The sequence below is a fragment of the Montipora capricornis genome, chromosome 9 (genome assembly GCF_036669925.1).
Source record: "Montipora capricornis isolate CH-2021 chromosome 9, ASM3666992v2, whole genome shotgun sequence".
In the NCBI taxonomy this organism is placed as follows: domain Eukaryota; kingdom Metazoa; phylum Cnidaria; class Anthozoa; order Scleractinia; family Acroporidae; genus Montipora; species Montipora capricornis.
Genome location: NC_090891.1, coordinates 51,038,563 through 51,064,341, shown reverse-complemented (window position 1 = coordinate 51,064,341; position 25,779 = coordinate 51,038,563). Strand labels below are relative to the sequence as shown.

At 42.9% G+C, this 25,779-nt stretch overlaps 2 protein-coding genes and 23 non-coding genes across 26 annotated transcripts in view; 7 read left to right on the top strand and 18 right to left on the bottom strand.

Moving 5' to 3' along the window:
* Positions 1-565: 565 nt before the first annotated feature.
* On the bottom strand, positions 566-637 carry Trnad-guc (transfer RNA aspartic acid (anticodon GUC)). Its single transcript has one exon. It is a non-coding gene; the product is annotated as a tRNA-Asp (tRNA).
* A 440-nt stretch (positions 638-1,077) lies between these two features.
* Positions 1,078-1,151, top strand: Trnat-agu (transfer RNA threonine (anticodon AGU)). The gene has a single exon. It is a non-coding gene; the product is annotated as a tRNA-Thr (tRNA).
* A 201-nt stretch (positions 1,152-1,352) lies between these two features.
* Positions 1,353-1,425, bottom strand: Trnaa-ugc (transfer RNA alanine (anticodon UGC)). The gene has a single exon. It is a non-coding gene; the product is annotated as a tRNA-Ala (tRNA).
* A 198-nt stretch (positions 1,426-1,623) lies between these two features.
* Trnai-gau (transfer RNA isoleucine (anticodon GAU)) lies at positions 1,624-1,696 on the bottom strand. Its single transcript has one exon. It is a non-coding gene; the product is annotated as a tRNA-Ile (tRNA).
* Positions 1,697-2,526: 830 nt separating this feature from the next.
* On the bottom strand, positions 2,527-2,598 carry Trnad-guc (transfer RNA aspartic acid (anticodon GUC)). Its single transcript has one exon. It is a non-coding gene; the product is annotated as a tRNA-Asp (tRNA).
* Positions 2,599-3,038: 440 nt separating this feature from the next.
* Trnat-agu (transfer RNA threonine (anticodon AGU)) lies at positions 3,039-3,112 on the top strand. Its single transcript has one exon. It is a non-coding gene; the product is annotated as a tRNA-Thr (tRNA).
* Positions 3,113-3,313: 201 nt separating this feature from the next.
* Positions 3,314-3,386, bottom strand: Trnaa-ugc (transfer RNA alanine (anticodon UGC)). The gene has a single exon. It is a non-coding gene; the product is annotated as a tRNA-Ala (tRNA).
* Positions 3,387-3,994: 608 nt separating this feature from the next.
* Trnai-gau (transfer RNA isoleucine (anticodon GAU)) lies at positions 3,995-4,067 on the bottom strand. Its single transcript has one exon. It is a non-coding gene; the product is annotated as a tRNA-Ile (tRNA).
* An 830-nt stretch (positions 4,068-4,897) lies between these two features.
* Positions 4,898-4,969, bottom strand: Trnad-guc (transfer RNA aspartic acid (anticodon GUC)). The gene has a single exon. It is a non-coding gene; the product is annotated as a tRNA-Asp (tRNA).
* Positions 4,970-5,409: 440 nt separating this feature from the next.
* Trnat-agu (transfer RNA threonine (anticodon AGU)) lies at positions 5,410-5,483 on the top strand. The gene has a single exon. It is a non-coding gene; the product is annotated as a tRNA-Thr (tRNA).
* Positions 5,484-5,684: 201 nt separating this feature from the next.
* On the bottom strand, positions 5,685-5,757 carry Trnaa-ugc (transfer RNA alanine (anticodon UGC)). Its single transcript has one exon. It is a non-coding gene; the product is annotated as a tRNA-Ala (tRNA).
* A 608-nt stretch (positions 5,758-6,365) lies between these two features.
* Positions 6,366-6,438, bottom strand: Trnai-gau (transfer RNA isoleucine (anticodon GAU)). Its single transcript has one exon. It is a non-coding gene; the product is annotated as a tRNA-Ile (tRNA).
* Positions 6,439-7,268: 830 nt separating this feature from the next.
* Positions 7,269-7,340, bottom strand: Trnad-guc (transfer RNA aspartic acid (anticodon GUC)). Its single transcript has one exon. It is a non-coding gene; the product is annotated as a tRNA-Asp (tRNA).
* Positions 7,341-7,780: 440 nt separating this feature from the next.
* Positions 7,781-7,854, top strand: Trnat-agu (transfer RNA threonine (anticodon AGU)). The gene has a single exon. It is a non-coding gene; the product is annotated as a tRNA-Thr (tRNA).
* A 201-nt stretch (positions 7,855-8,055) lies between these two features.
* Positions 8,056-8,128, bottom strand: Trnaa-ugc (transfer RNA alanine (anticodon UGC)). The gene has a single exon. It is a non-coding gene; the product is annotated as a tRNA-Ala (tRNA).
* A 608-nt stretch (positions 8,129-8,736) lies between these two features.
* Positions 8,737-8,809, bottom strand: Trnai-gau (transfer RNA isoleucine (anticodon GAU)). The gene has a single exon. It is a non-coding gene; the product is annotated as a tRNA-Ile (tRNA).
* Positions 8,810-9,639: 830 nt separating this feature from the next.
* Positions 9,640-9,711, bottom strand: Trnad-guc (transfer RNA aspartic acid (anticodon GUC)). The gene has a single exon. It is a non-coding gene; the product is annotated as a tRNA-Asp (tRNA).
* A 440-nt stretch (positions 9,712-10,151) lies between these two features.
* Trnat-agu (transfer RNA threonine (anticodon AGU)) lies at positions 10,152-10,225 on the top strand. Its single transcript has one exon. It is a non-coding gene; the product is annotated as a tRNA-Thr (tRNA).
* Positions 10,226-10,426: 201 nt separating this feature from the next.
* Positions 10,427-10,499, bottom strand: Trnaa-ugc (transfer RNA alanine (anticodon UGC)). Its single transcript has one exon. It is a non-coding gene; the product is annotated as a tRNA-Ala (tRNA).
* A 608-nt stretch (positions 10,500-11,107) lies between these two features.
* On the bottom strand, positions 11,108-11,180 carry Trnai-gau (transfer RNA isoleucine (anticodon GAU)). The gene has a single exon. It is a non-coding gene; the product is annotated as a tRNA-Ile (tRNA).
* Positions 11,181-12,010: 830 nt separating this feature from the next.
* On the bottom strand, positions 12,011-12,082 carry Trnad-guc (transfer RNA aspartic acid (anticodon GUC)). Its single transcript has one exon. It is a non-coding gene; the product is annotated as a tRNA-Asp (tRNA).
* Positions 12,083-12,522: 440 nt separating this feature from the next.
* Positions 12,523-12,596, top strand: Trnai-aau (transfer RNA isoleucine (anticodon AAU)). The gene has a single exon. It is a non-coding gene; the product is annotated as a tRNA-Ile (tRNA).
* An 881-nt stretch (positions 12,597-13,477) lies between these two features.
* On the bottom strand, positions 13,478-13,550 carry Trnai-gau (transfer RNA isoleucine (anticodon GAU)). Its single transcript has one exon. It is a non-coding gene; the product is annotated as a tRNA-Ile (tRNA).
* A 1,394-nt stretch (positions 13,551-14,944) lies between these two features.
* LOC138017780 (uncharacterized protein F54H12.2-like) lies at positions 14,945-16,012 on the bottom strand. The gene has a single exon (XM_068864761.1). The coding sequence runs from the start codon at positions 16,010-16,012 to the stop codon at positions 14,945-14,947; it is 1,068 nt and encodes a 355-aa protein (XP_068720862.1).
* Positions 16,013-23,121: 7,109 nt separating this feature from the next.
* LOC138015087 (coronin-7-like) overlaps positions 23,122-25,779 on the top strand; it is a 47,013-nt gene continuing 44,355 nt past the window's right edge. For both annotated transcript variants that reach the window (XM_068862002.1, XM_068862001.1), the window contains exon 1: positions 23,122-23,223. In XM_068862002.1, the coding sequence (XP_068718103.1) occupies positions 23,164-23,223 (60 nt within the window). In that variant the 5' untranslated portion in view covers positions 23,122-23,163. The remainder of the gene's footprint in view (positions 23,224-25,779) is intronic.

The following is a 25,779-nucleotide window of genomic DNA, read 5'->3' as shown; positions in this document are numbered from 1 at the left end:
ACTAAGAAGAATGATTATTTTACTATGTACCACACAAGGTGATTTAAGGATAAAACTAACTCCTCGCTCACCGAAGTAGAACAGGAAGCCGGTTTTTTCTTTTTCGTTTGATCTGAGGTAAATAGACCAGTTTAAAAATACCATAATACTCTTTGTTTGCTGTGCAAAATTTTGCATAAGCATTGTTTTTATTTCCTCATGGTACCATCGTAAGTCCCAAGAGAAACATGCCATTCACCTCCGAGCTAGCCAATGAGAGTGTACGGAAAGCACCATTCACTTGTGTGGTATGCACTATTGTTCTCTCCTGTTTCCAGACTGTATGAATGTCTTGAATCTACACAAACTCTAACAAGGAGTCTTAATGAAGAGAATTAGCTAATGAATGGAAATTTCAGGAGAACATGAGGTTAAGGCGTTGATTTATACTGTGTCATCATATCAATGTCTCCTACGTTTTATGACCGGAGCCAGGACGAACGCATACATTTCGAAGAGTTGACTTGAGAGAAGGTGATACACGAAAAGCACAGGCTAGCCACACGAACACAAAAACGACACCCATCTCCCCGGCGGGGAATTGAACCCCGGTCTCCCGCGTGACAGGCGGGGATACTCTCCACTATACTACCGAGGACACCAGGATAGGGAAGTTCATCTTTAAAAGAGTTAGCGATGTCCTTAAACCAATTTCGAGCCTCCAATACTACATTTGTTATATTTGACGCTGTCGACGGGAATGAGTGAAACTAGCGGCTACTCAGAGACACACGGGCAGACAACCCTTGTTTCAACACGATAGTAATCAAAGCTATGTCGCTTGTGGGGGTTGTTGCACTAACTCAACTAAGCCTGAACTAACAGCTTAAGCTAGAAGCCACAAGCTGCTTATGTTCCAGGCCGACGGTTTTCCAGAGGATTGTTCTGTTCGTGTCCTCATCCTTATCTCCTGTGCTGTCTTTTCAACTGTTCACACAGTGAAATGCTGGACTCGTGACCTTTTTGCATGACATACTTCCACGACGTAGTAGCAGCAGCCGTGTCACGACTGCATTTTCTAGCAGTCAATCTACGCTTGGCGCCGTAGCTCAGGTGGTTAGAGCACCTGTCTAGTAAACAGGAGGTCATGGGTTCAAATCCCATCGGTGCCTTGAGGTCAGTGTATCTTATATTGCCATGGATTGGTTGCACTGTCTTGCAGTTGAGTAACACCATCTCTTTGGAGTGGTGTCTCTCCTTGAGGGTTGTCGAGGTTTTGAAAAACCGGTCATTCCTTGGTCTTCAATTGACGACTGTTGTAACAGATTTTTGGTGTTTGAGGTTTCTCAGTTGACTTCAGGATGGTGCAAAAGTGGAGGATCCGGGTATTGATCCCGGTACCTCCCGCATGCAAAGCGGGCGCTCTACCACTTGAGCTAATCCCCCATACCAGTAAGTCGATTTCTATAGGGCTCACTAATATCCCTTTAATGAAGAGAGGGAACATTGGTCAACTCTAAGTTGCTTTCAATGTAAAAAAAGGTTGAATTAAAGAGACAAACAATCTACAACCATCTGTACCGAAATTAGAGTCGGCCGCTTTCTGGGCTTTCTGTAGCTCAGAGAAAAACACGGAGGAAGCCTTGGTCCATGTGAGGCTCGAACTCACGACCTTGGCGTTATCAGCACCACGCTCTGCCGACTGAGCTAACGGACCAGGTTACTCAGTACACCACCAAACGCCCCAAAAAACAGAACATTCTTTCTTGTGTGGATCTGGGCTTCGCCTGCACTCGAAAGAAACTCTCTCAACATTTGTTTGATTGATGCTATTTCTGGTGTGAGTGATGAGGAGTTTGCACTTGCAAGATGCTGGGAAAAAAACAGGAATCTTGGTCAAACACGTTATCGTAAGGTCTGTTGTTACCATAATTCGCAATTATTCAGAGAAGTGGTGGTAAATATCTACCAGTTTCACCGACACTAAGAAGAATGATTATTTTACTATGTACCACACAAGGTGATTTAAGGATAAAACTAACTCCTCGCTCACCGAAGTAGAACAGGAAGCCGGTTTTTTCTTTTTCGTTTGATCTGAGGTAAATAGACCAGTTTAAAAATACCATAATACTCTTTGTTTGCTGTGCAAAATTTTGCATAAGCATTGTTTTTATTTCCTCATGGTACCATCGTAAGTCCCAAGAGAAACATGCCATTCACCTCCGAGCTAGCCAATGAGAGTGTACGGAAAGCACCATTCACTTGTGTGGTATGCACTATTGTTCTCTCCTGTTTCCAGACTGTATGAATGTCTTGAATCTACACAAACTCTAACAAGGAGTCTTAATGAAGAGAATTAGCTAATGAATGGAAATTTCAGGAGAACATGAGGTTAAGGCGTTGATTTATACTGTGTCATCATATCAATGTCTCCTACGTTTTATGACCGGAGCCAGGACGAACGCATACATTTCGAAGAGTTGACTTGAGAGAAGGTGATACACGAAAAGCACAGGCTAGCCACACGAACACAAAAACGACACCCATCTCCCCGGCGGGGAATTGAACCCCGGTCTCCCGCGTGACAGGCGGGGATACTCTCCACTATACTACCGAGGACACCAGGATAGGGAAGTTCATCTTTAAAAGAGTTAGCGATGTCCTTAAACCAATTTCGAGCCTCCAATACTACATTTGTTATATTTGACGCTGTCGACGGGAATGAGTGAAACTAGCGGCTACTCAGAGACACACGGGCAGACAACCCTTGTTTCAACACGATAGTAATCAAAGCTATGTCGCTTGTGGGGGTTGTTGCACTAACTCAACTAAGCCTGAACTAACAGCTTAAGCTAGAAGCCACAAGCTGCTTATGTTCCAGGCCGACGGTTTTCCAGAGGATTGTTCTGTTCGTGTCCTCATCCTTATCTCCTGTGCTGTCTTTTCAACTGTTCACACAGTGAAATGCTGGACTCGTGACCTTTTTGCATGACATACTTCCACGACGTAGTGGCAGCACCCGTGTCACGACTGCATTTTCTAGCAGTCAATCTACGCTTGGCGCCGTAGCTCAGGTGGTTAGAGCACCTGTCTAGTAAACAGGAGGTCATGGGTTCAAATCCCATCGGTGCCTTGAGGTCAGTGTATCTTATATTGCCATGGATTGGTTGCACTGTCTTGCAGTTGAGTAACACCATCTCTTTGGAGTGGTGTCTCTCCTTGAGGGTTGTCGAGTTTTTGAAAAACCGGTCATTCCTTGGTCTTCAATTGACGACTGTTGTAACAGATTTTTGGTGTTTGAGGTTTCTCAGTTGACTTCAGGATGGTGCAAAAGTGGAGGATCCGGGTATTGATCCCGGTACCTCCCGCATGCAAAGCGGGCGCTCTACCACTTGAGCTAATCCCCCATACCAGTAAGTCGATTTCTATAGGGCTCACTAATATCCCTTTAATGAAGAGAGGGAACATTGGTCAACTCTAAGTTGCTTTCAATGTAAAAAAAGGTTGAATTAAAGAGACAAACAATCTACAACCATCTGTACCGAAATTAGAGTCGGCCGCTTTCTGGAGATCTCTTGTGCTTGCCAATGGTATCACTGAAAGTCAAAGTTTCATCAATATTGATCGCGGATTTAACAAATGCTATCAAAGCTGAGGAAAAAGCGCACCAGCCTCTCGTCACCATGGAGATAAAGGCTTCTTGTGGAATGCGGGTCTAGCATGTAAAATTTTTGGCCTCTACGGATTGCCATAACCAGAAACTGCAGCTGACCGCAACTCTGTTAAGCACTGAAGATTACTTTGGTGAACACAACAGCTTCGCCGAAATGCCAGCTAAACGTTTTGGATAAAGCAAAACAAGAAAGGGTCTATGCTGGACTTAATACGTAGACTTTTTCACTTCCTAGGCAAACATAACGCCACTAGACCGACAGGTCGAGAAGGAAATCTCCTTGGTAAAGTAGGCAGCTAATTAAAGACCACAGTAGCTCAGAGAAAAACACGGAGGAAGCCTTGGTCCATGTGAGGCTCGAACTCACGACCTTGGCGTTATCAGCACCACGCTCTGCCGACTGAGCTAACGGACCAGGTTACTCAGTACACCACCAAACGCCCCAAAAAACAGAACATTCTTTCTTGTGTGGATCTGGGCTTCGCCTGCACTCGAAAGAAACTCTCTCAACATTTGTTTGATTGATGCTATTTCTGGTGTGAGTGATGAGGAGTTTGCACTTGCAAGATGCTGGGAAAAAAACAGGAATCTTGGTCAAACACGTTATCGTAAGGTCTGTTGTTACCATAATTCGCAATTATTCAGAGAAGTGGTGGTAAATATCTACCAGTTTCACCGACACTAAGAAGAATGATTATTTTACTATGTACCACACAAGGTGATTTAAGGATAAAACTAACTCCTCGCTCACCGAAGTAGAACAGGAAGCCGGTTTTTTCTTTTTCGTTTGATCTGAGGTAAATAGACCAGTTTAAAAATACCATAATACTCTTTGTTTGCTGTGCAAAATTTTGCATAAGCATTGTTTTTATTTCCTCATGGTACCATCGTAAGTCCCAAGAGAAACATGCCATTCACCTCCGAGCTAGCCAATGAGAGTGTACGGAAAGCACCATTCACTTGTGTGGTATGTACTATTGTTCTCTCCTGTTTCCAGACTGTATGAATGTCTTGAATCTACACAAACTCTAACAAGGAGTCTTAATGAAGAGAATTAGCTAATGAATGGAAATTTCAGGAGAACATGAGGTTAAGGCGTTGATTTATACTGTGTCATCATATCAATGTCTCCTACGTTTTATGACCGGAGCCAGGACGAACGCATACATTTCGAAGAGTTGACTTGAGAGAAGGTGATACACGAAAAGCACAGGCTAGCCACACGAACACAAAAACGACACCCATCTCCCCGGCGGGGAATTGAACCCCGGTCTCCCGCGTGACAGGCGGGGATACTCTCCACTATACTACCGAGGACACCAGGATAGGGAAGTTCATCTTTAAAAGAGTTAGCGATGTCCTTAAACCAATTTCGAGCCTCCAATACTACATTTGTTATATTTGACGCTGTCGACGGGAATGAGTGAAACTAGCGGCTACTCAGAGACACACGGGCAGACAACCCTTGTTTCAACACGATAGTAATCAAAGCTATGTCGCTTGTGGGGGTTGTTGCACTAACTCAACTAAGCCTGAACTAACAGCTTAAGCTAGAAGCCACAAGCTGCTTATGTTCCAGGCCGACGGTTTTCCAGAGGATTGTTCTGTTCGTGTCCTCATCCTTATCTCCTGTGCTGTCTTTTCAACTGTTCACACAGTGAAATGCTGGACTCGTGACCTTTTTGCATGACATACTTCCACGACGTAGTAGCAGCAGCCGTGTCACGACTGCATTTTCTAGCAGTCAATCTACGCTTGGCGCCGTAGCTCAGGTGGTTAGAGCACCTGTCTAGTAAACAGGAGGTCATGGGTTCAAATCCCATCGGTGCCTTGAGGTCAGTGTATCTTATATTGCCATGGATTGGTTGCACTGTCTTGCAGTTGAGTAACACCATCTCTTTGGAGTGGTGTCTCTCCTTGAGGGTTGTCGAGTTTTTGAAAAACCGGTCATTCCTTGGTCTTCAATTGACGACTGTTGTAACAGATTTTTGGTGTTTGAGGTTTCTCAGTTGACTTCAGGATGGTGCAAAAGTGGAGGATCCGGGTATTGATCCCGGTACCTCCCGCATGCAAAGCGGGCGCTCTACCACTTGAGCTAATCCCCCATACCAGTAAGTCGATTTCTATAGGGCTCACTAATATCCCTTTAATGAAGAGAGGGAACATTGGTCAACTCTAAGTTGCTTTCAATGTAAAAAAAGGTTGAATTAAAGAGACAAACAATCTACAACCATCTGTACCGAAATTAGAGTCGGCCGCTTTCTGGAGATCTCTTGTGCTTGCCAATGGTATCACTGAAAGTCAAAGTTTCATCAATATTGATCGGAGATTTAACAAATGCTATCAAAGCTGAGGAAAAAGCGCACCAGCCTCTCGTCACCATGGAGATAAAGGCTTCTTGTGGAATGCGGGTCTAGCATGTAAAATTTTTGGCCTCTACGGATTGCCATAACCAGAAACTGCAGCTGACCGCAACTCTGTTAAGCACTGAAGATTACTTTGGTGAACACAACAGCTTCACCGAAATGCCAGCTAAACGTTTTGGATAAAGCAAAACAAGAAAGGGTCTATGCTGGACTTAATACGTAGACTTTTTCACTTCCTAGGCAAACATAACGCCACTAGACCGACAGGTCGAGAAGGAAATCTCCTTGGTAAAGTAGGCAGCTAATTAAAGACCACAGTAGCTCAGAGAAAAACACGGAGGAAGCCTTGGTCCATGTGAGGCTCGAACTCACGACCTTGGCGTTATCAGCACCACGCTCTGCCGACTGAGCTAACGGACCAGGTTACTCAGTACACCACCAAACGCCCCAAAAAACAGAACATTCTTTCTTGTGTGTATCTGGGCTTCGCCTGCACTCGAAAGAAACTCTCTCAACATTTGTTTGATTGATGCTATTTCTGGTGTGAGTGATGAGGAGTTTGCACTTGCAAGATGCTGGGAAAAAAACAGGAATCTTGGTCAAACACGTTATCGTAAGGTCTGTTGTTACCATAATTCGCAATTATTCAGAGAAGTGGTGGTAAATATCTACCAGTTTCACCGACACTAAGAAGAATGATTATTTTACTATGTACCACACAAGGTGATTTAAGGATAAAACTAACTCCTCGCTCACCGAAGTAGAACAGGAAGCCGGTTTTTTCTTTTTCGTTTGATCTGAGGTAAATAGACCAGTTTAAAAATACCATAATACTCTTTGTTTGCTGTGCAAAATTTTGCATAAGCATTGTTTTTATTTCCTCATGGTACCATCGTAAGTCCCAAGAGAAACATGCCATTCACCTCCGAGCTAGCCAATGAGAGTGTACGGAAAGCACCATTCACTTGTGTGGTATGCACTATTGTTCTCTCCTGTTTCCAGACTGTATGAATGTCTTGAATCTACACAAACTCTAACAAGGAGTCTTAATGAAGAGAATTAGCTAATGAATGGAAATTTCAGGAGAACATGAGGTTAAGGCGTTGATTTATACTGTGTCATCATATCAATGTCTCCTACGTTTTATGACCGGAGCCAGGACGAACGCATACATTTCGAAGAGTTGACTTGAGAGAAGGTGATACACGAAAAGCACAGGCTAGCCAAACGAACACAAAAACGACACCCATCTCCCCGGCGGGGAATTGAACCCCGGTCTCCCGCGTGACAGGCGGGGATACTCTCCACTATACTACCGAGGACACCAGGATAGGGAAGTTCATCTTTAAAAGAGTTAGCGATGTCCTTAAACCAATTTCGAGCCTCCAATACTACATTTGTTATATTTGACGCTGTCGACGGGAATGAGTGAAACTAGCGGCTACTCAGAGACACACGGGCAGACAACCCTTGTTTCAACACGATAGTAATCAAAGCTATGTCGCTTGTGGGGGTTGTTGCACTAACTCAACTAAGCCTGAACTAACAGCTTAAGCTAGAAGCCACAAGCTGCTTATGTTCCAGGCCGACGGTTTTCCAGAGGATTGTTCTGTTCGTGTCCTCATCCTTATCTCCTGTGCTGTCTTTTCAACTGTTCACACAGTGAAATGCTGGACTCGTGACCTTTTTGCATGACATACTTCCACGACGTAGTAGCAGCACCCGTGTCACGACTGCATTTTCTAGCAGTCAATCTACGCTTGGCGCCGTAGCTCAGGTGGTTAGAGCACCTGTCTAGTAAACAGGAGGTCATGGGTTCAAATCCCATCGGTGCCTTGAGGTCAGTGTATCTTATATTGCCATGGATTGGTTGCACTGTCTTGCAGTTGAGTAACACCATCTCTTTGGAGTGGTGTCTCTCCTTGAGGGTTGTCGAGTTTTTGAAAAACCGGTCATTCCTTGGTCTTCAATTGACGACTGTTGTAACAGATTTTTGGTGTTTGAGGTTTCTCAGTTGACTTCAGGATGGTGCAAAAGTGGAGGATCCGGGTATTGATCCCGGTACCTCCCGCATGCAAAGCGGGCGCTCTACCACTTGAGCTAATCCCCCATACCAGTAAGTCGATTTCTATAGGGCTCACTAATATCCCTTTAATGAAGAGAGGGAACATTGGTCAACTCTAAGTTGCTTTCAATGTAAAAAAAGGTTGAATTAAAGAGACAAACAATCTACAACCATCTGTACCGAAATTAGAGTCGGCCGCTTTCTGGAGATCTCTTGTGCTTGCCAATGGTATCACTGAAAGTCAAAGTTTCATCAATATTGATCGGGGATTTAACAAATGCTATCAAAGCTGAGGAAAAAGCGCACCAGCCTCTCGTCACCATGGAGATAAAGGCTTCTTGTGGAATGCGGGTCTAGCATGTAAAATTTTTGGCCTCTACGGATTGCCATAACCAGAAACTGCAGCTGACCGCAACTCTGTTAAGCACTGAAGATTACTTTGGTGAACACAACAGCTTCGCCGAAATGCCAGCTAAACGTTTTGGATAAAGCAAAACAAGAAAGGGTCTATGCTGGACTTAATACGTAGACTTTTTCACTTCCTAGGCAAACATAACGCCACTAGACCGACAGGTCGAGAAGGAAATCTCCTTGGTAAAGTAGGCAGCTAATTAAAGACCACAGTAGCTCAGAGAAAAACACGGAGGAAGCCTTGGTCCATGTGAGGCTCGAACTCACGACCTTGGCGTTATCAGCACCACGCTCTGCCGACTGAGCTAACGGACCAGGTTACTCAGTACACCACCAAACGCCCCAAAAAACAGAACATTCTTTCTTGTGTGTATCTGGGCTTCGCCTGCACTCGAAAGAAACTCTCTCAACATTTGTTTGATTGATGCTATTTCTGGTGTGAGTGATGAGGAGTTTGCACTTGCAAGATGCTGGGAAAAAAACAGGAATCTTGGTCAAACACGTTATCGTAAGGTCTGTTGTTACCATAATTCGCAATTATTCAGAGAAGTGGTGGTAAATATCTACCAGTTTCACCGACACTAAGAAGAATGATTATTTTACTATGTACCACACAAGGTGATTTAAGGATAAAACTAACTCCTCGCTCACCGAAGTAGAACAGGAAGCCGGTTTTTTCTTTTTCGTTTGATCTGAGGTAAATAGACCAGTTTAAAAATACCATAATACTCTTTGTTTGCTGTGCAAAATTTTGCATAAGCATTGTTTTTATTTCCTCATGGTACCATCGTAAGTCCCAAGAGAAACATGCCATTCACCTCCGAGCTAGCCAATGAGAGTGTACGGAAAGCACCATTCACTTGTGTGGTATGCACTATTGTTCTCTCCTGTTTCCAGACTGTATGAATGTCTTGAATCTACACAAACTCTAACAAGGAGTCTTAATGAAGAGAATTAGCTAATGAATGGAAATTTCAGGAGAACATGAGGTTAAGGCGTTGATTTATACTGTGTCATCATATCAATGTCTCCTACGTTTTATGACCGGAGCCAGGACGAACGCATACATTTCGAAGAGTTGACTTGAGAGAAGGTGATACACGAAAAGCACAGGCTAGCCACACGAACACAAAAACGACACCCATCTCCCCGGCGGGGAATTGAACCCCGGTCTCCCGCGTGACAGGCGGGGATACTCTCCACTATACTACCGAGGACACCAGGATAGGGAAGTTCATCTTTAAAAGAGTTAGCGATGTCCTTAAACCAATTTCGAGCCTCCAATACTACATTTGTTATATTTGACGCTGTCGACGGGAATGAGTGAAACTAGCGGCTACTCAGAGACACACGGGCAGACAACCCTTGTTTCAACACGATAGTAATCAAAGCTATGTCGCTTGTGGGGGTTGTTGCACTAACTCAACTAAGCCTGAACTAACAGCTTAAGCTAGAAGCCACAAGCTGCTTATGTTCCAGGCCGACGGTTTTCCAGAGGATTGTTCTGTTCGTGTCCTCATCCTTATCTCCTGTGCTGTCTTTTCAACTGTTCACACAGTGAAATGCTGGACTCGTGACCTTTTTGCATGACATACTTCCACGACGTAGTAGCAGCAGCCGTGTCACGACTGCATTTTCTAGCAGTCAATCTACGCTTGGCGCCGTAGCTCAGGTGGTTAGAGCACCTGTCTAGTAAACAGGAGGTCATGGGTTCAAATCCCATCGGTGCCTTGAGGTCAGTGTATCTTATATTGCCATGGATTGGTTGCACTGTCTTGCAGTTGAGTAACACCATCTCTTTGGAGTGGTGTCTCTCCTTGAGGGTTGTCGAGTTTTTGAAAAACCGGTCATTCCTTGGTCTTCAATTGACGACTGTTGTAACAGATTTTTGGTGTTTGAGGTTTCTCAGTTGACTTCAGGATGGTGCAAAAGTGGAGGATCCGGGTATTGATCCCGGTACCTCCCGCATGCAAAGCGGGCGCTCTACCACTTGAGCTAATCCCCCATACCAGTAAGTCGATTTCTATAGGGCTCACTAATATCCCTTTAATGAAGAGAGGGAACATTGGTCAACTCTAAGTTGCTTTCAATGTAAAAAAAGGTTGAATTAAAGAGACAAACAATCTACAACCATCTGTACCGAAATTAGAGTCGGCCGCTTTCTGGAGATCTCTTGTGCTTGCCAATGGTATCACTGAAAGTCAAAGTTTCATCAATATTGATCGCGGATTTAACAAATGCTATCAAAGCTGAGGAAAAAGCGCACCAGCCTCTCGTCACCATGGAGATGAAGGCTTCTTGTGGAATGCGGGTCTAGCATGTAAAATTTTTGGCCTCTACGGATTGCCATAACCAGAAACTGCAGCTGACCGCAACTCTGTTAAGCACTGAAGATTACTTTGGTGAACACAACAGCTTCGCCGAAATGCCAGCTAAACGTTTTGGATAAAGCAAAACAAGAAAGGGTCTTTGCTGGACTTAATGCGTAGACTTTTTCACTTCCTAAGCAAACATAACGCCACTAGACCGACAGGTCGAGAAGGAAATCTCCTTGGTAAAGTAGGCAGCTAATTAAAGACCACAGTAGCTCAGAGAAAAACACGGAGGAAGCCTTGGTCCATGTGAGGCTCGAACTCACGACCTTGGCGTTATCAGCACCACGCTCTGCCGACTGAGCTAACGGACCAGGTTACTCAGTACACCACCAAACGCCCCAAAAAACAGAACATTCTTTCTTGTGTGGATCTGGGCTTCGCCTGCACTCGAAAGAAACTCTCTCAACATTTGTTTGATTGATGCTATTTCTGGTGTGAGTGATGAGGAGTTTGCACTTGCAAGATGCTGGGAAAAAAACAGGAATCTTGGTCAAACACGTTATCGTAAGGTCTGTTGTTACCATAATTCGCAATTATTCAGAGAAGTGGTGGTAAATATCTACCAGTTTCACCGACACTAAGAAGAATGATTATTTTACTATGTACCACACAAGGTGATTTAAGGATAAAACTAACTCCTCGCTCACCGAAGTAGAACAGGAAGCCGGTTTTTTCTTTTTCGTTTGATCTGAGGTAAATAGACCAGTTTAAAAATACCATAATACTCTTTGTTTGCTGTGCAAAATTTTGCATAAGCATTGTTTTTATTTCCTCATGGTACCATCGTAAGTCCCAAGAGAAACATGCCATTCACCTCCGAGCTAGCCAATGAGAGTGTACGGAAAGCACCATTCACTTGTGTGGTATGCACTATTGTTCTCTCCTGTTTCCAGACTGTATGAATGTCTTGAATCTACACAAACTCTAACAAGGAGTCTTAATGAAGAGAATTAGCTAATGAATGGAAATTTCAGGAGAACATGAAGTTAAGGCGTTGATTTATACTGTGTCATCATATCAATGTCTCCTACGTTTTATGACCGGAGCCAGGACGAACGCATACATTTCGAAGAGTTGACTTGAGAGAAGGTGATACACGAAAAGCACAGGCTAGCCACACGAACACAAAAACGACACCCATCTCCCCGGCGGGGAATTGAACCCCGGTCTCCCGCGTGACAGGCGGGGATACTCTCCACTATACTACCGAGGACACCAGGATAGGGACGTTCATCTTTAAAAGAGTTAGCGATGTCCTTAAACTAATTTCGAGCCTCCAACACTACATTTGTTATATTTGACGCTGTCGACGGGAATGAGTGAAACTAGCGGCTACTCAGAGACACACGGGCAGACAACCCTTGTTTCAACACGATAGTAATCAAAGCTATGTCGCTTGTGGGGGTTGTTGCACTAACTCAACTAAGCCTGAACTAACAGCTTAAGCTAGAAGCCACAAGCTGCTTATGTTCCAGGCCGACGGTTTTCCAGAGGATTGTTCTGTTCGTGTCCTCATCGTTATCTCCTGTGCTGTCTTTTCAACTGTTCACACAGTGAAATGCTGGACTCGTCAACTTTTTGCATGACATACTTCCACGACGTAGTAGCAGCACCCGTGTCACGACTGCATTTTCTAGCAGACAATCTACGCTTTGCGCCGTAGCTCAGGTGGTTAGAGCACCTGTCTAATAAACAGGAGGTCATGGGTTCAAATCCCATCGGTGCCTTGAGGTCAGTGTATCTTATATTGCCATGGATTGGTTACACTGTCTTGCAGTTGAGTAACACCATCTCTTTGGAGTGGTGTCTCTCCTTGAGGGTTGTCGAGTTTTTGAAAAACCGGTCATTCCTTGGTCTTCAATTGACGACTGTTGTAACAGATTTTTGGTGTTTGAGGTTTCTCAGTTGACTTCAGGATGGTGCAAAAGTGGAGGATCCGGGTATTGATCCCGGTACCTCCCGCATGCAAAGCGGGCGCTCTACCACTTGAGCTAATCCCTCATACCAGTAAGTCGATTTCTATAGGGCTCACTAATATCCCTTTAATGAAGAGAGGGAACATTGGTCAACTCTAAGTTGCTTTCAATGTAAAAAAAGGTTGAATTAAAGAGACAAACAATCTACAACCATCTGTACCGAAATTAGAGTCGGCCGCTTTCTGGAGATCTCTTGTGCTTGCCAATGCTATCACTGAAAGTCAAAGTTTCATCAATATTGATCGGGAATTTAACAAATGCTATCAAAGCTGAGGAAAAAGCGCACCAGCCTCTCGTCACCATGGAGATGAAGGCTTCTTGTGGAATGCGGGTCTAGCATGTAAAATTTTTGGCCTCTACGGATTGCCATAACCAGAAACTGCAGCTGACCGCAACTCTGTTAAGCACTCAAGTTTACTTTGGTGAACACAACAGCTTCGCCGAAATGCCAGCTAAACGTTTTGGATAAAGCAAAACAAGAAAGGGTCTTTCGTGGACTTAATACGTAGACTTTTTCACTTCCTAAGCAAACATAACGCCACTAGACCGACAGGTCGAGAAGGAAATCTCCTTGGTAAAGTAGGCAGCTAATTAAAGACCACAGTAGCTGAGAAAAAACACGGAGCAAGCCTTGGTCCATGTGAGGCTCGAACTCACGACCTTGGCGTTATCAGCACCACGCTCTGCCGACTGAGTTTACGGACCAGGTTACTCAGTACACCACCAAACGCCCCAAAAAACAGAACATTCTTTCTTGTGTGGATCTGGGCTTCGCCTGCGCTCGAAGGAAGCTCTCTCAACATTTGTTTGATTGATGCTATTTCTGGTGTGAGTGATGAGAAGTTTGCACTTGCAAGATGCTGGGAAAAAAACAGGATTCTTGGTCAAACACGTTATCGTAAGGTCTGTTGTTACCATAATTCGCAATTATTCAGAGAAGTGGTGGTAAATATCTACCAGTTTTAGCGACACGAAGAGGAATGATTATTTTACTATGTACCACACAAGTTGATTTAACGATAAAACTAACTCCTCACTTACTGAAGTAGAACGGGAAGCGGGTAAAAAGACCACTTGAAAAATACCATAATACTCTTTGTTTGCTCTGCAAACTTTGCATAAGCGTTGTTTTTTTTTCCTCATGGTACCATCGTAAGTCCCAAGAGAAACATGCCATTCACCTCCGAGCTAGCCAATGAGAGTGTACGGAAAGTACCCTTCACTTGTGTGGTATGTAGTATTGTTCTCTCCTGTTTCCAGACTGTATGACTGTCTTGAATCTACACAAACTCTAACAAGGAGTCTTAATGAAGAGAATTAGCTAATGAATGGCAATTTTACGAGAACATGCGGTTGATGCATTGATTTATACTGTGTCATCATATCAATGTCTCCCGCGTTTTATGACTGGAGCCAGGACAAACGCATACATTTCGAAGAGTTGACTTGAGAGAAGGTGTTAGCTTGTAACGCCAACAAATTTATGTAATCCACTCAGCCAATCGGGTTCCAGTGTAATTGGAGTGTCACACTTGGCAGATACAAGACATCGCGTCTTGCAGGACACTTGCTTTTAGATTGGCGTAACTTAAAGGATTAACTTATCGATTTTCGGAATTTTGCGAACGTTTTCGTTATCGAATCAAGCAAGCCAGGACACCAAAGTTAGATTACATATTTTATTTACAATAGTTTTAACTTAGGAAATTTTGGCTCGTGTCTATCTTTTACAACGATTTAATGTGATTCTTGACCTGTAATTAGCACGTGTACTCATAAGAGCATTTTCATTATTCTGTTATTAGTTCAAACCAACTTCAACCTCAATCTCAACATCAACATCAATAATCAAGAATCAGCCATCAACTTCAACTTTAAAATCTAACTTTAGCTATCAACCCTCGACAACTTCTAGTAATAATCAACGACCTACAGATTTTCGAATCAAGAATTTTACGTCAATCAATTTGAGACTTGCGTTTGAGAGCATTTGAATAAACGTTTAATCATTGGAACTTTCAGTTTAATCAGTTGCGTTTGAATTATCTATGGTTTGTTTGGTATGAAATCTGCAGAAGGTGATACACGAAAAGCACAGGCTAGCTACACGAACACAAAAACGACACCCATCTCCCCGGCGGGGAATTGAACTCCGCTCTCCCGCGTGAATAAGAATAAGGCATTTCTTCTCCATTCACAGTCAGCCGAATGCCTTGCAGGTCAAACAGCTCAAAGTTGAAAGGATTTCTTGCAAGGTTCCCGTTGAAGGCATCGTTTCGCACGAGCCCAAAAATGATGCACTGAGGAATGAAACCGTGGAATAGATCTGTCTCAGTGTGATTTAAGACTCCTTGAGGGATGATCCTTGCCTGCGTAGGGGTTCTGGTTAAGGTATAAATGGCTGGTAGCGGTGCGCTCCCTTTGTGACCTTGCATGATCTGTACATGTTCTAGTTTCACACTGTCTGCAACACACACTGTGCGCATGCGAAGCGTGCTAGACATGATCTTTAGTTTGCAGTTGTTTGGAGTCTCCCCATCCATGAGAACAAAAGCATCGTTGTTCAGATCCACTTTGACTTTGATCTCCAAACCGTCAAGCAACAACTTGTCAATATTAAACACGTCACAAAGGGGCACTCCGACCACTTCTGTGCCGTTGTTAGTAAATGTGGCTCTTCTATTCAGGCCCTCATTACTTTCTGCTGTATTATCCACTTCATTCATGTATCCAGCAGTGTCTTTGTAATACAGAGCTTTGGACAAGTACGATTTCTTGGCCTGTTCCGTAAAGTTAAATAAGGTCTTGATGTAATCATTGTATGCTTGAGTGTCTGACTGTTCTGTTACCAGCGTTTCGTTAATCTTGATGGTAAACTGTTTGATGATGGAATGAAGGGCGTTGTTGACCAGAGTGTACTTCTTGCCATCCCCTGTGGGAGATCCATCTTGTTTGGTAATCTTTACTACCAATCGCAGCTCTGTCTTGTTAATGTCAATGTAGTCAGCCAACGGTTTGATGACAAACTCGATGGGATTAGTTCCCGTTTGAACCGGTTCGTAATCGACCCATTTTCTGCTAACAATCGACACATCTGTCACAGGTACATTAAACAACTGTAAACTTGAATTTCCTCTAGGGGCTGAGAGGGGGTGTGCTGATGCCATCTTTAATCAAAAATAGTCTTGAACGTTGAACCAGGTGTTCTCCTTTTCTTGGTCTGTCCTTCACTGCGCAGCTTTGACGTATCCGCGCGCTTATATACTCTTTTTCGTCGACCTTGCTGTGTAATGTCATCAATGACCCCTGTGAGTAAATTTTTTCTAGCAGCTTTCGCTCTTGTCTTGGCAGCTTTCTTTAAAGGTTGACCATTGATCACATCTTGGACAAGTTGCGTTCCCGTTTCCAATCCAACATCGAGCATTCGTTTTCCCACCTTTTGTGCCGTTGTTTTGAGAAAGGGAGTTGCTGAACGAGACAAGGCCCGAAACATTCCACCTAAGCCGTTGCCCCCTTGACCATAAGGGTGTGTTCCTCCGTATATACTAATGTCTCCTCCTTTACCGGGCTGCATATAGGGTACAACATGTCGTCCATATGGGTAATATCGGTGGTTCATCGGTAATAATATGTTGTTATAGAATAGCACGACGCCGAAAATGCAGGGTCACGCGTACGGCTCCAGAAGCAAATGGTATCAATTGACCTATGTCTCCCCTTATATTGATCGCCACGGATAAAAACACACTTGTACGGAGTCTATGGTGAAAACACACTTGTACGGAGTCTATGGTAGGAGGGCACCTTGACCTTTTCTGTAATCATGTTCCCCGGCTGACCACGAGGAACGAGAATCCGAAGTAAGTTGGCTTGAGCATCTCCCACTACTTGAGACTCGATTAAATCGGAATACACGTAGATGGTTTGAAAAGCGTCTCTTGAGAGCAATCCCCACACCAATTCTTCTTTTCTGAGAAGCGTTGTCGTTGTTCTCGCAAGAAGGACGCTGTGATCATCATTTTGTTGGACAAGGCCTCTGATTTGATACAGCTGAGAAATATTGTACTGATGGTTTAAGTACCCCAAGGCGCGAGCTTATGTCTTGGGTAGAATCACATACAAACCGGCTGGTAACTTCAACTCAAAGTAATCTTGTACTTTCTCGTAAATGTAAAAAACACTCGTTTCCTTCCAGACTCGTAATGGTCTTGTCACTCTTCAAATAAATGTCTCTCAATCGATTTTGTAGTCCCTTCGTCATACCGTGAATGACATCTTTGACCGTACGGTAAATGCCACTCGGTACAGTGATGTTTAATTTCCAGGGTTCAGGGTCTGTCTTACAAAGCAAAGTGTAGGACAACTGTTTCTCACCTACGTTTTGCCAGGTGTAGGGGTAAATGATGCGTGTCATGGCCACCTCCCAATCCTCACTTAGGTGTAGTTGACTTGGTAACTGCATCTTAACATCGACCGCCTTGTCTTCGGGATACTGAGTCAGACTTGCATCACTGGTCAGCACCATGTAAAAACTGTTGGTCATATTGATCGACGGCGGAAATGTAAAATGACGCTGACGATACAGTCTAAAAATGCTGGCGTGTGACCATATCCACTCGTTAAATAGATTTCAATGGTCTGAAATATCTTTGTCCGCAAAGGTAGGTACACAATATGTTCTCTTTCTTCAAGGAGTGTTTCTCGAAAACTGCCTAGGGGTATCATCTCATGTAGGAGAGGTAAGCGCTTGTCACCCACCTGCCACGGCTCCACGAGATTGGTTTGAACTTGAACCAGCCTCTGCTTACACGAGCAAAGCGACAGCGAAGGGGGAAAGATGTAAATACCAGGATATGTGATGGAGGTGCCAGCTGGTAAGATGAACCAATCATGACCATATTTTCTTTCTAAGGTGAGTGCAGCATTCAAACGAACGCTAGGTGTAAGAGTGTTGTTTTCGGCTATCCATCGCAACGCGCGAGCTGTAAACAGTGTGATCATAAGTCCTTCAGTTTGCGAGTTTAACGTTACATTCCATTCGTCGTCCACAGTGATTTCAATCGTAGATGGTGAGTCAGCCATGTTCAGGCATTGTAACATTCCTTCTGTCACATATAATTCTGTATGATACTTGCCCTCGTGAAATACAAACGGTGTGGAGTCACCTCGACGTTCCAGCATGATGTGAGAATGTTTGCAGTCATTTTTTATGTCAATTATTGAGAGCAGATACACGATATGATGTAATCCGACTTCCCAATGTTCTTCATCTTTCAGATGGATTTGTCGAGGTAGCGCTACGCGAGAGGAGGACTTGGAATTGTTTAGAAATAAATTACTGCTTGCATTACTGGGAAGTGCCACGTAAAAGTCGCTATCTTGAATCATGTTTGTTGTAAATCCACCAACTGGTTATGCGGAATCTAACTGTCGTATTTCTTTGGCCAACCTTTCCAATGTACCAACACCTCCTTATTCGCTCCTAGTCCCCTGCGTTTTAAAATTTTTTCAATACGAAACAGGTGTTTTGCCGTTTCTATCACTTTCTGTAACACTATCTTGCAGTTGAGGAACACCATCTCTCTTTGGAGTGGTCTCTTTCCTTGAGAGTTATCGAGTTTTTGAAAAACCAGACGTCGGTGGTACCCGACTTTGTGCTTGACGATTGTTGTAATGGATTTTTTGGTATCTCGGTTGACCTAAGAATGGTGCAAAAGTGGGGAATCCGGGTATTGATCCTGGTACCTCCGGTATGCAAAGCGGGCGCTCTGCTACTTGAACGAATTCCCCGTGGCTGTAAGTGGGTGTAATAAGGGTCACCAATATCCTTTTAATAAAAAGAGAGGGGAGATTAGTCAGCAGTAAATTGCTTTCAATGCAAGACAGTTTCAAAGAAAGAAAGAAAAACTAGAACTATCTGTACCAAAGTTAGAGTCAGTGGCTTTCTGAACATGATATCTTGTGCTTGCGCATGCTATCACTGCGTATTCAAATTTCATTAATCTTGATCGAGGATTTAACAAATGGTACCAAAGCTGACGCATAAGCGCACTAACCTTTCGTCACGATGGTGATGAAGGCTTCTTGTTGAAAGGTGAAGCTTGCAAAATTTCGGGCCTCTACGGATCCCATAACCAGAAACTGCAGCTGACCGCAACTCTGCTAAGCACTCAAGGTTACTTTGGTGAATACAACACCTCCGACAAAATGCCAGCTACACGTTTTCCATAAAGCAAACACGAAAGTGCCTTTCCTTGTCAAAATACGGAAACTGAAAACCGTTCCTAAGCGAAAAGCACGCTTTTGTACATGTTGATGGTACGAAGACTGCATTTGAAGCCATAAATCGTGGGGTTCTCCAAGGTACAATTCTAGGCCCTATTCTCTTCTCGAGAATGGTGAACGACATACGTCCTTTAATTTAAATCCTAGTATGTGTGAGATAGAAAATTACATGGTAATGGTAATTTACCCCTTGTGGTAAAGTGATCCAACAGTATAGTGGGCACTCTCAGACCCGGCACTATTTGGTTGTTTTTGTTTAGATTAATGAGTTTGTGTCCAACCACTCTTAACAGAGCTCTCAAGTCTTAAAGTTTCCAAAGAGTGAGATGCTTGCTGGAGATTGCACCAAAGCCACACGTGACCTGTATTTCTTGTGTTGGAGTCGCCAAAATATTCTAGGGGGGTCCGGGGGCAGGTAAGCAGTACTAGGGTTCAGGATACTATGTGTGTGTGTGTTGAATCTGTAAAGACTTTTAAAATGTGCAAAGAGCAAATCATATGTGCGCAAGTGCGTAGGTGCAAAGAGTAAATCATACCGCTCCCAGTGAAACATTATGAGGTTGTGATTTCTGTGATGTATTTTACATTTACAATAACAGAAAATGATGAACTAAATGTGTGACATTCACTTGAAATTAGACACTAAACTTAGATCTCAATACATATCTTATTCTTGTTTATGTAGAGAATGATGTATTAAACAGTTTGTCATATTTCTTCCAGATATGGCCTAAACGGTGCTACCTTCTATAGTGGAAATCACTATAGAGGTGCTGGAAACAGGAGGGGGGGGGGAGTGAGGGGGGCAGCTGGATCCACTATGACGGCACCAGCCAGGAAGCAGTTTAAGGTTAAGGCTGGGGGGCACAGCTACACCGCATGGCCTTATGCTGTCAAGCTGCATATATGTGAAGGCTTTGTTACTGTAAGAGGGTGGGAAGTAAATGGCTAGTTGTTTCCTTTAGAACATAGTTGCGTTTTATACCGGTAAGATATTCAATACTGATTTCCTGGCATTGGATAAAAAGATCCAAGCAAGGAATCGTTAGATCGTTCGTTCATACTACCAAGTTTTTATTACTGTAACCAAGTTTGGCACCATTGCGGAAAAAGAAACACTACAAAAATCGAAAAAGTCAACGAAAGGGCGTTGAGATATGTCTATAGTGATAAACATGCATCCTATCAGCATCTCTTGGAAAGGATAAGACTGCTCTCCATGGAATCTGGAAGAATTCAAGACATGTTATTGACAATACAGAATAGCATATCGAACAAAGAACCACGGGCAATTAGGAATTTTATTAATTTACGCTCGTTTAAGTACAATCTCAGGCACCAAGAATCTGTTTTATCTTTACCTAAAGTTAACACTACCAAATATTGACTCAAGTCATGGAAATATTTTGCAGCCAAGAAATGGAATGAACTATCAAATGACATTAGAATAAAAGTAGGCAACAATGAAATAGTAAACAGAATTAGATCGTTAAACTTCGGGGATTAGTAAATTTGTAACATTAGTTTTAATAGTATTTTAACTGCGGCGGTAATATTGTAATAATAGTTTTAAATAGTCTTAATCAGTATTTAATTCGGGATTTTACCTGATGAATTGTAATATTAGCGTTGTTCAGTTGTTAGGTTTTCATTAGTTATTAGGTGAAATACCTGTAAACTAGCTCTCAAGCTAAGTGTATATCCACGTTAAAGTGATTCCCCAGTATTGTACTGCGCATCCTGTCCTGCGCATACGGTGTGTCAATATTTACAATTTAGTGAAATTTGTAATACTCTGTGTGATAGCAAGAGGACGGCTGTTCCAGAATCTGGGAACTGCGACAGCAAATGCCCGGTTTCCAAAGGTCTTGCACCATGTGCGTGTGAGGAACCTTGAGAAGACCCAGGGCGTCACTGCGAAGGGAGTAGCGTCCCGGGTTCTTGACTTGCAAAAGATCCTGGAGATACATTGGCGGCATGCCCCTGAGAGCTTTGAACACAAGAAGGGCTATCTGTTCGAAGAGAGATGCTTAATTAAGCTCTAGTCGGTCAGACATTCAAGACTTTGCTCGTTCACCATTCCGTAGCTTGTACTGACGTGGCAACGCGCGAAACAGATGCAACGAATAAACCATCACCATGGATGACGATAGCCGCAGCGCACGCGCGCGTGCAACACTGTTGAATGTGATGGCCGAAAGAATGCAACACTGTCAGTGTTCACACCTTAGAACAAAAGAAACGTTGGATGGTGTTGAAGACGATGTTTGATGGAAATCAAACTTCGTTCAACAACTTCCAACATGATACAACATGGTGGCCAAATGAGTGCAAAATGTTCGATTCAACAATGTTGGATAAAGTTACACTAACATGTTCTGTGGACCCGTTTGGCCAAGCCTTAACGGCAAGAAACGGAATAGTGGGCGAAAGCAAAAAAAAACCTCTACCCTTCGAAGTCCCCACACGGTGTCACTCTTCAGTATCACCAGTCCCCCAGTTCCCGGTTATTATTTAAGGATATGTTATGATGATGATGATGATGATGATGATCATGTTATAACAGAGCTTGCAACGTCTTGCCCTTTGCTTGTACTGTAAACCCCCTGTTTGTGTTGTAGCTTGCTGCAGAGAAAACTCGGCAGATGGGTAAAATAAACAACTAACTACTGCATTTTCCTTCGCATTTATTTATTGAATTGTCCTTTGAAAATAGTCGGAAATGGCATTTCCGTGACCCTAAATTTCAAAATTTTCTGGGGGAGCATATGCCCCAGACCCCTTACTTTGGAGCGCCTTGGGCGTTCGAAACATTCTTCGTGCGCGTACACCTTCAAAATCTCACGCTACGCCCCTGACGTTTAGGGAATGTTTCAAGGAAATTGTTCGACTACTTTTTTTTCTGAGGAATCACCTTAAATGAAGTATGTTATGTTATGTTTAATATGTTATGCGTCGCTGCGATATCGCAGTTAAATAAATTTCACCGCGAGTTAGCGGCGATTTTCTTCAAAAAGCTGCCAGATATGTACTAGAGGACTTCCCCAAGGGAAAATCGCTTTCCCTTTTGTCGAGTCAAAATGGTGGAAAACATAGTGAAAGGGATCACTCGGCATATTTTTGAGCAGTTTCAAAAACTGTTTGTTGTTTCGTATTGCGTTAACTCTGGTTCTACGGTCCAATCTGATCGTAAAAATGCGTTTTACCCTTAATTTACTCATTACCTGGATTAATCTTTCATAACCCATTGGCAAATGGTTTTTTGTATCATATTTGCAACTAAACGAGGCCGTCTCGAAGTTTGAAACATTGAAATGAGCCATTTCCGAGTTGCCGTCACCCTGCGAGCAGAGCCTCCTTTTGTCTTTTTCTTTACTGAGGAGGAGAAAAGTAGGCTCTGCCCGAATCGCGTCAACTCTTTGAAGCCACCGCAGCCCGAACTTGTGGACTAGTCAATCTTGTTTTCTCTCGTCAAACCGGTTTTTCCAGTGCGAGCGTCCGTTTAGTGACAAAACCGATGGTTATAATTGAGCCCGCTGTACCATGAAAAACCAAGATGGCGTCGGGATCTGGCATATTAGGCTTGGGTTCGAGACTGTATCCTGGCAACATGCAGCGCATATTCAATATTCAAGCAGAGCCTTTCTCGAGAACGTCAAAATCGAGCAAGCAAAAGAAAGGCTCTGCTAGCAGGGTGAGTTGCCGTTTGCCCGTGGTTCAAAACGAGTCTTCGTCCTCAACCATTCAAATGATAATGAGTTTGATTTGCATGAAAGTACACCACTCATTTCCATTTGAGTGGTTGTGCACCAGGACTTGATTGAAACAGAGGCAAACAGCAACTCGGAAATGGGCTAGTATGTTTTATTTTAAAATATCTTGAAAATCTCTTGAAAGACCCTTTTTTTAAAGTAGGGGGACTGGTACGTAGTTACCCAGAATTTCTTTTTCCCGCGAAACTTGAGACCTTCCCATGAGGTATTGCGCGAGTGGTGTTTTTGTTAACCTGGAACCTTTAAAAGTTCAACTTGAAATGAAGAGATTTCAAGCGTCCAAATACCGAAATGCAGCCCCGAAAATTCCCAAAAAGGAGGTAAACCTTCAAGTTATTTTTCGTAGAATCAGTTGTGTTTCGAGGGAAACCAATGAAGGTCGCTTTCTGGCATTCGAGGTTCTCAGGCTTTGATATATTATGCAAAAACCCATATTATACTTAACTACAGAATATACAGGGCCACTAATTTCCATGTCATTGAATAACAAAAGCTCCCATTGTTGTGTGTCTCGTTCTACAAAAGCTTTTAACTAATTTGCATGAGCTGGCCCTGTGTGGCCCTGTATTGTGTAGTTGCTCCGACAAACATTTTATTATCCTAAAGGTCTGGGAACTTTTGATGCAGAAACTGAAACAGGCATCACTGAAAGCCAGGAGGCCAAAAACAAACACAAACAAGAAGACGGCTACTGATATGAACACTCTTCTCTGCTACATTGAAGCTAATACTATGAAAAATGAGAAAATTGAAAGCTTCCCTGCATCTGAGCTTGACCACAATTTGTCAAGGAAACAATGCCATATAATAAACAACTTACTAACCTCACTTGCTCGAGCCATGCTGGGAAATATTGGCCCTTGGTTGTGGCAGTACTGACTGAGCGCAGTGAGTACAGCTGTGGTGCTGTTTCAGTGGGAATTCAAAGTGAAATAAGGGTTAATCAACTGAGTCGATATGTTAAATTGGCCACTGTAATGAAATTTGAAAGCTGACATTTCGAGGTTTGGCCCTTTGTCAGAGCTAAACCCTTTTCTGTGTTTCACAAGTAGGCCTACTTTTCATAATGAAAACATTGATACACACTGTATTCTTTAATCATTCCTTCAAATGGCAATATCACTTGTATAATACAAGATTCATAAATATTTGTCTCTCAGATTTTCAATTAAATAGAGCAGTATACAACTTGAAAGTAACTACATTAACATTATGTAACAATGGTATTATTTGTAATTTTACAATATTAATAAGCTACAATTTATCTAGAAAGGAAATTACTCATTTTGTCAAATGGCCTGTTGACAAGCGGAATGTAAAGGAAATTTCTTTTGAAATAATCGAAAGTAAGATCAGTAGTACTACTCAGGTTTAATGTTGTAGGAGAAGTAAGTCATTGGACTTCTCTAAACTTGGTCACTACTCAAGCATAATGGTTTTCAATCTCAGTTATTTTCCCTAAAAGCATGTTGGGGTACTAGGGTGACATTTTACTATCAAAGAGAGGAATGTTGGACCTGCCATTGGTTGTTGGGCATTTTCTGTGCATGCAGTGGATGTGCTGACAACTTTTTGGCTGATTTCTGCATAATTTCTTGAAGCCACTTTTCCGTAATTTGCTGTCCTCTGTGAGAAATTTGACTAGTGGTTGACAAGACTTGAAACACTTTTTTGTTGTTTCCTGCGAAGAGTTTGCTGTTGCTGTAAACTCATTTCCTTTGAGTTTTCATCTTTTCTTCCAGTTTGTCAATTGTCTTGGCTTAAATCGATCTTTGTTTGACCTGAAACGTGGAGTTGCTTCTCTGTTTTTTCTTTCAAGAAATTATAACAAACACATTGAAGATGGTTGACAATTTCAAGTGTGTTTATTCGATGTGCTTAGTCACGTGACTTACAATACAATAATCTCTAGGGACAGGATAGTAAGCTTTATGTCACATCCTACCCTTTGTGGAAAGAAACAACACTTTGAAACGAATAACAGTTTGAGACAAAATAAATGTCATGTTCCTGGCTTAAGGAAATAAATGAAATAAAATGTCATAGTCCTTTGCTTGAAGACAAATAAACAATCTTGACCAGCCTGAAGTACAGATCAAGCCGCCTTGGAGCTATTACTTTTTGGCCACTTCGGGTGACATATGTATCCCTAATGTTCTCCTTTGCTGTTTCTGGGTGTACATTTTGCTCCTGTGCTGGGATATTTGGCAATGTAAATGGGATTGTATGTTGGTTTGACTCAGCATCCCTAGAGGGGTCCTTCCTCTGGACTTCATTTTGGTCTGTTTTGTAAGGCACTTCTGCTCTGTCCTCCTTGTCCTGGACCACAGTTTGGGTTGTTCTAGAAGGTATTTCTGTGTTCACACTACCGTACCCAGGTGCAGGGCAGACTCATAGATGTTGCCTGTTGCTGCGACACTTGGAACCATCGTCGGCTTGGACCACATATGATCTGGGTGTGTGGTGATGCTTAATTATAGTGGCTGGTTTCCATACCTTTTGGTCTTTCCAAGGCTGCATACGAACCTTGGTACCAGGCTGGAGCTCTGTCATATCCTCGCTGGCATTTTGTTCATGATATTTCTTCTGATCTTCCTTAGTCTTTTCCAGGAAGTTGGTAATATGTTGCTGGTTGTTGGCTGCTGGTTGAAGCAGGCTTTCGGTCATATGCAATTTATTTCTTGGTCTATGACCCATCAGTAATTGTGCTGGGGACAGATCAATGTCAGGGAGTGGTGTTGTTCGATAGTCCAACAAGGCTAGGTACTTGTAAGTAAGTAAGTAAGTCTGGTTTATTAATAAAATTGTCGCACTAAAAAATAACTGAATTGCAAAATCATTTTACAAAGATAAAACTAATTACATCATTTTCAAAA

Excerpts from the sequence above, each read along its gene's own strand:
- LOC138017780 (XM_068864761.1), bottom strand. The coding sequence starts at position 16,012 with ATGGCATCAGCACACCCCCTCTCAGCCCCTAGAGGAAATTCAAGTTTA.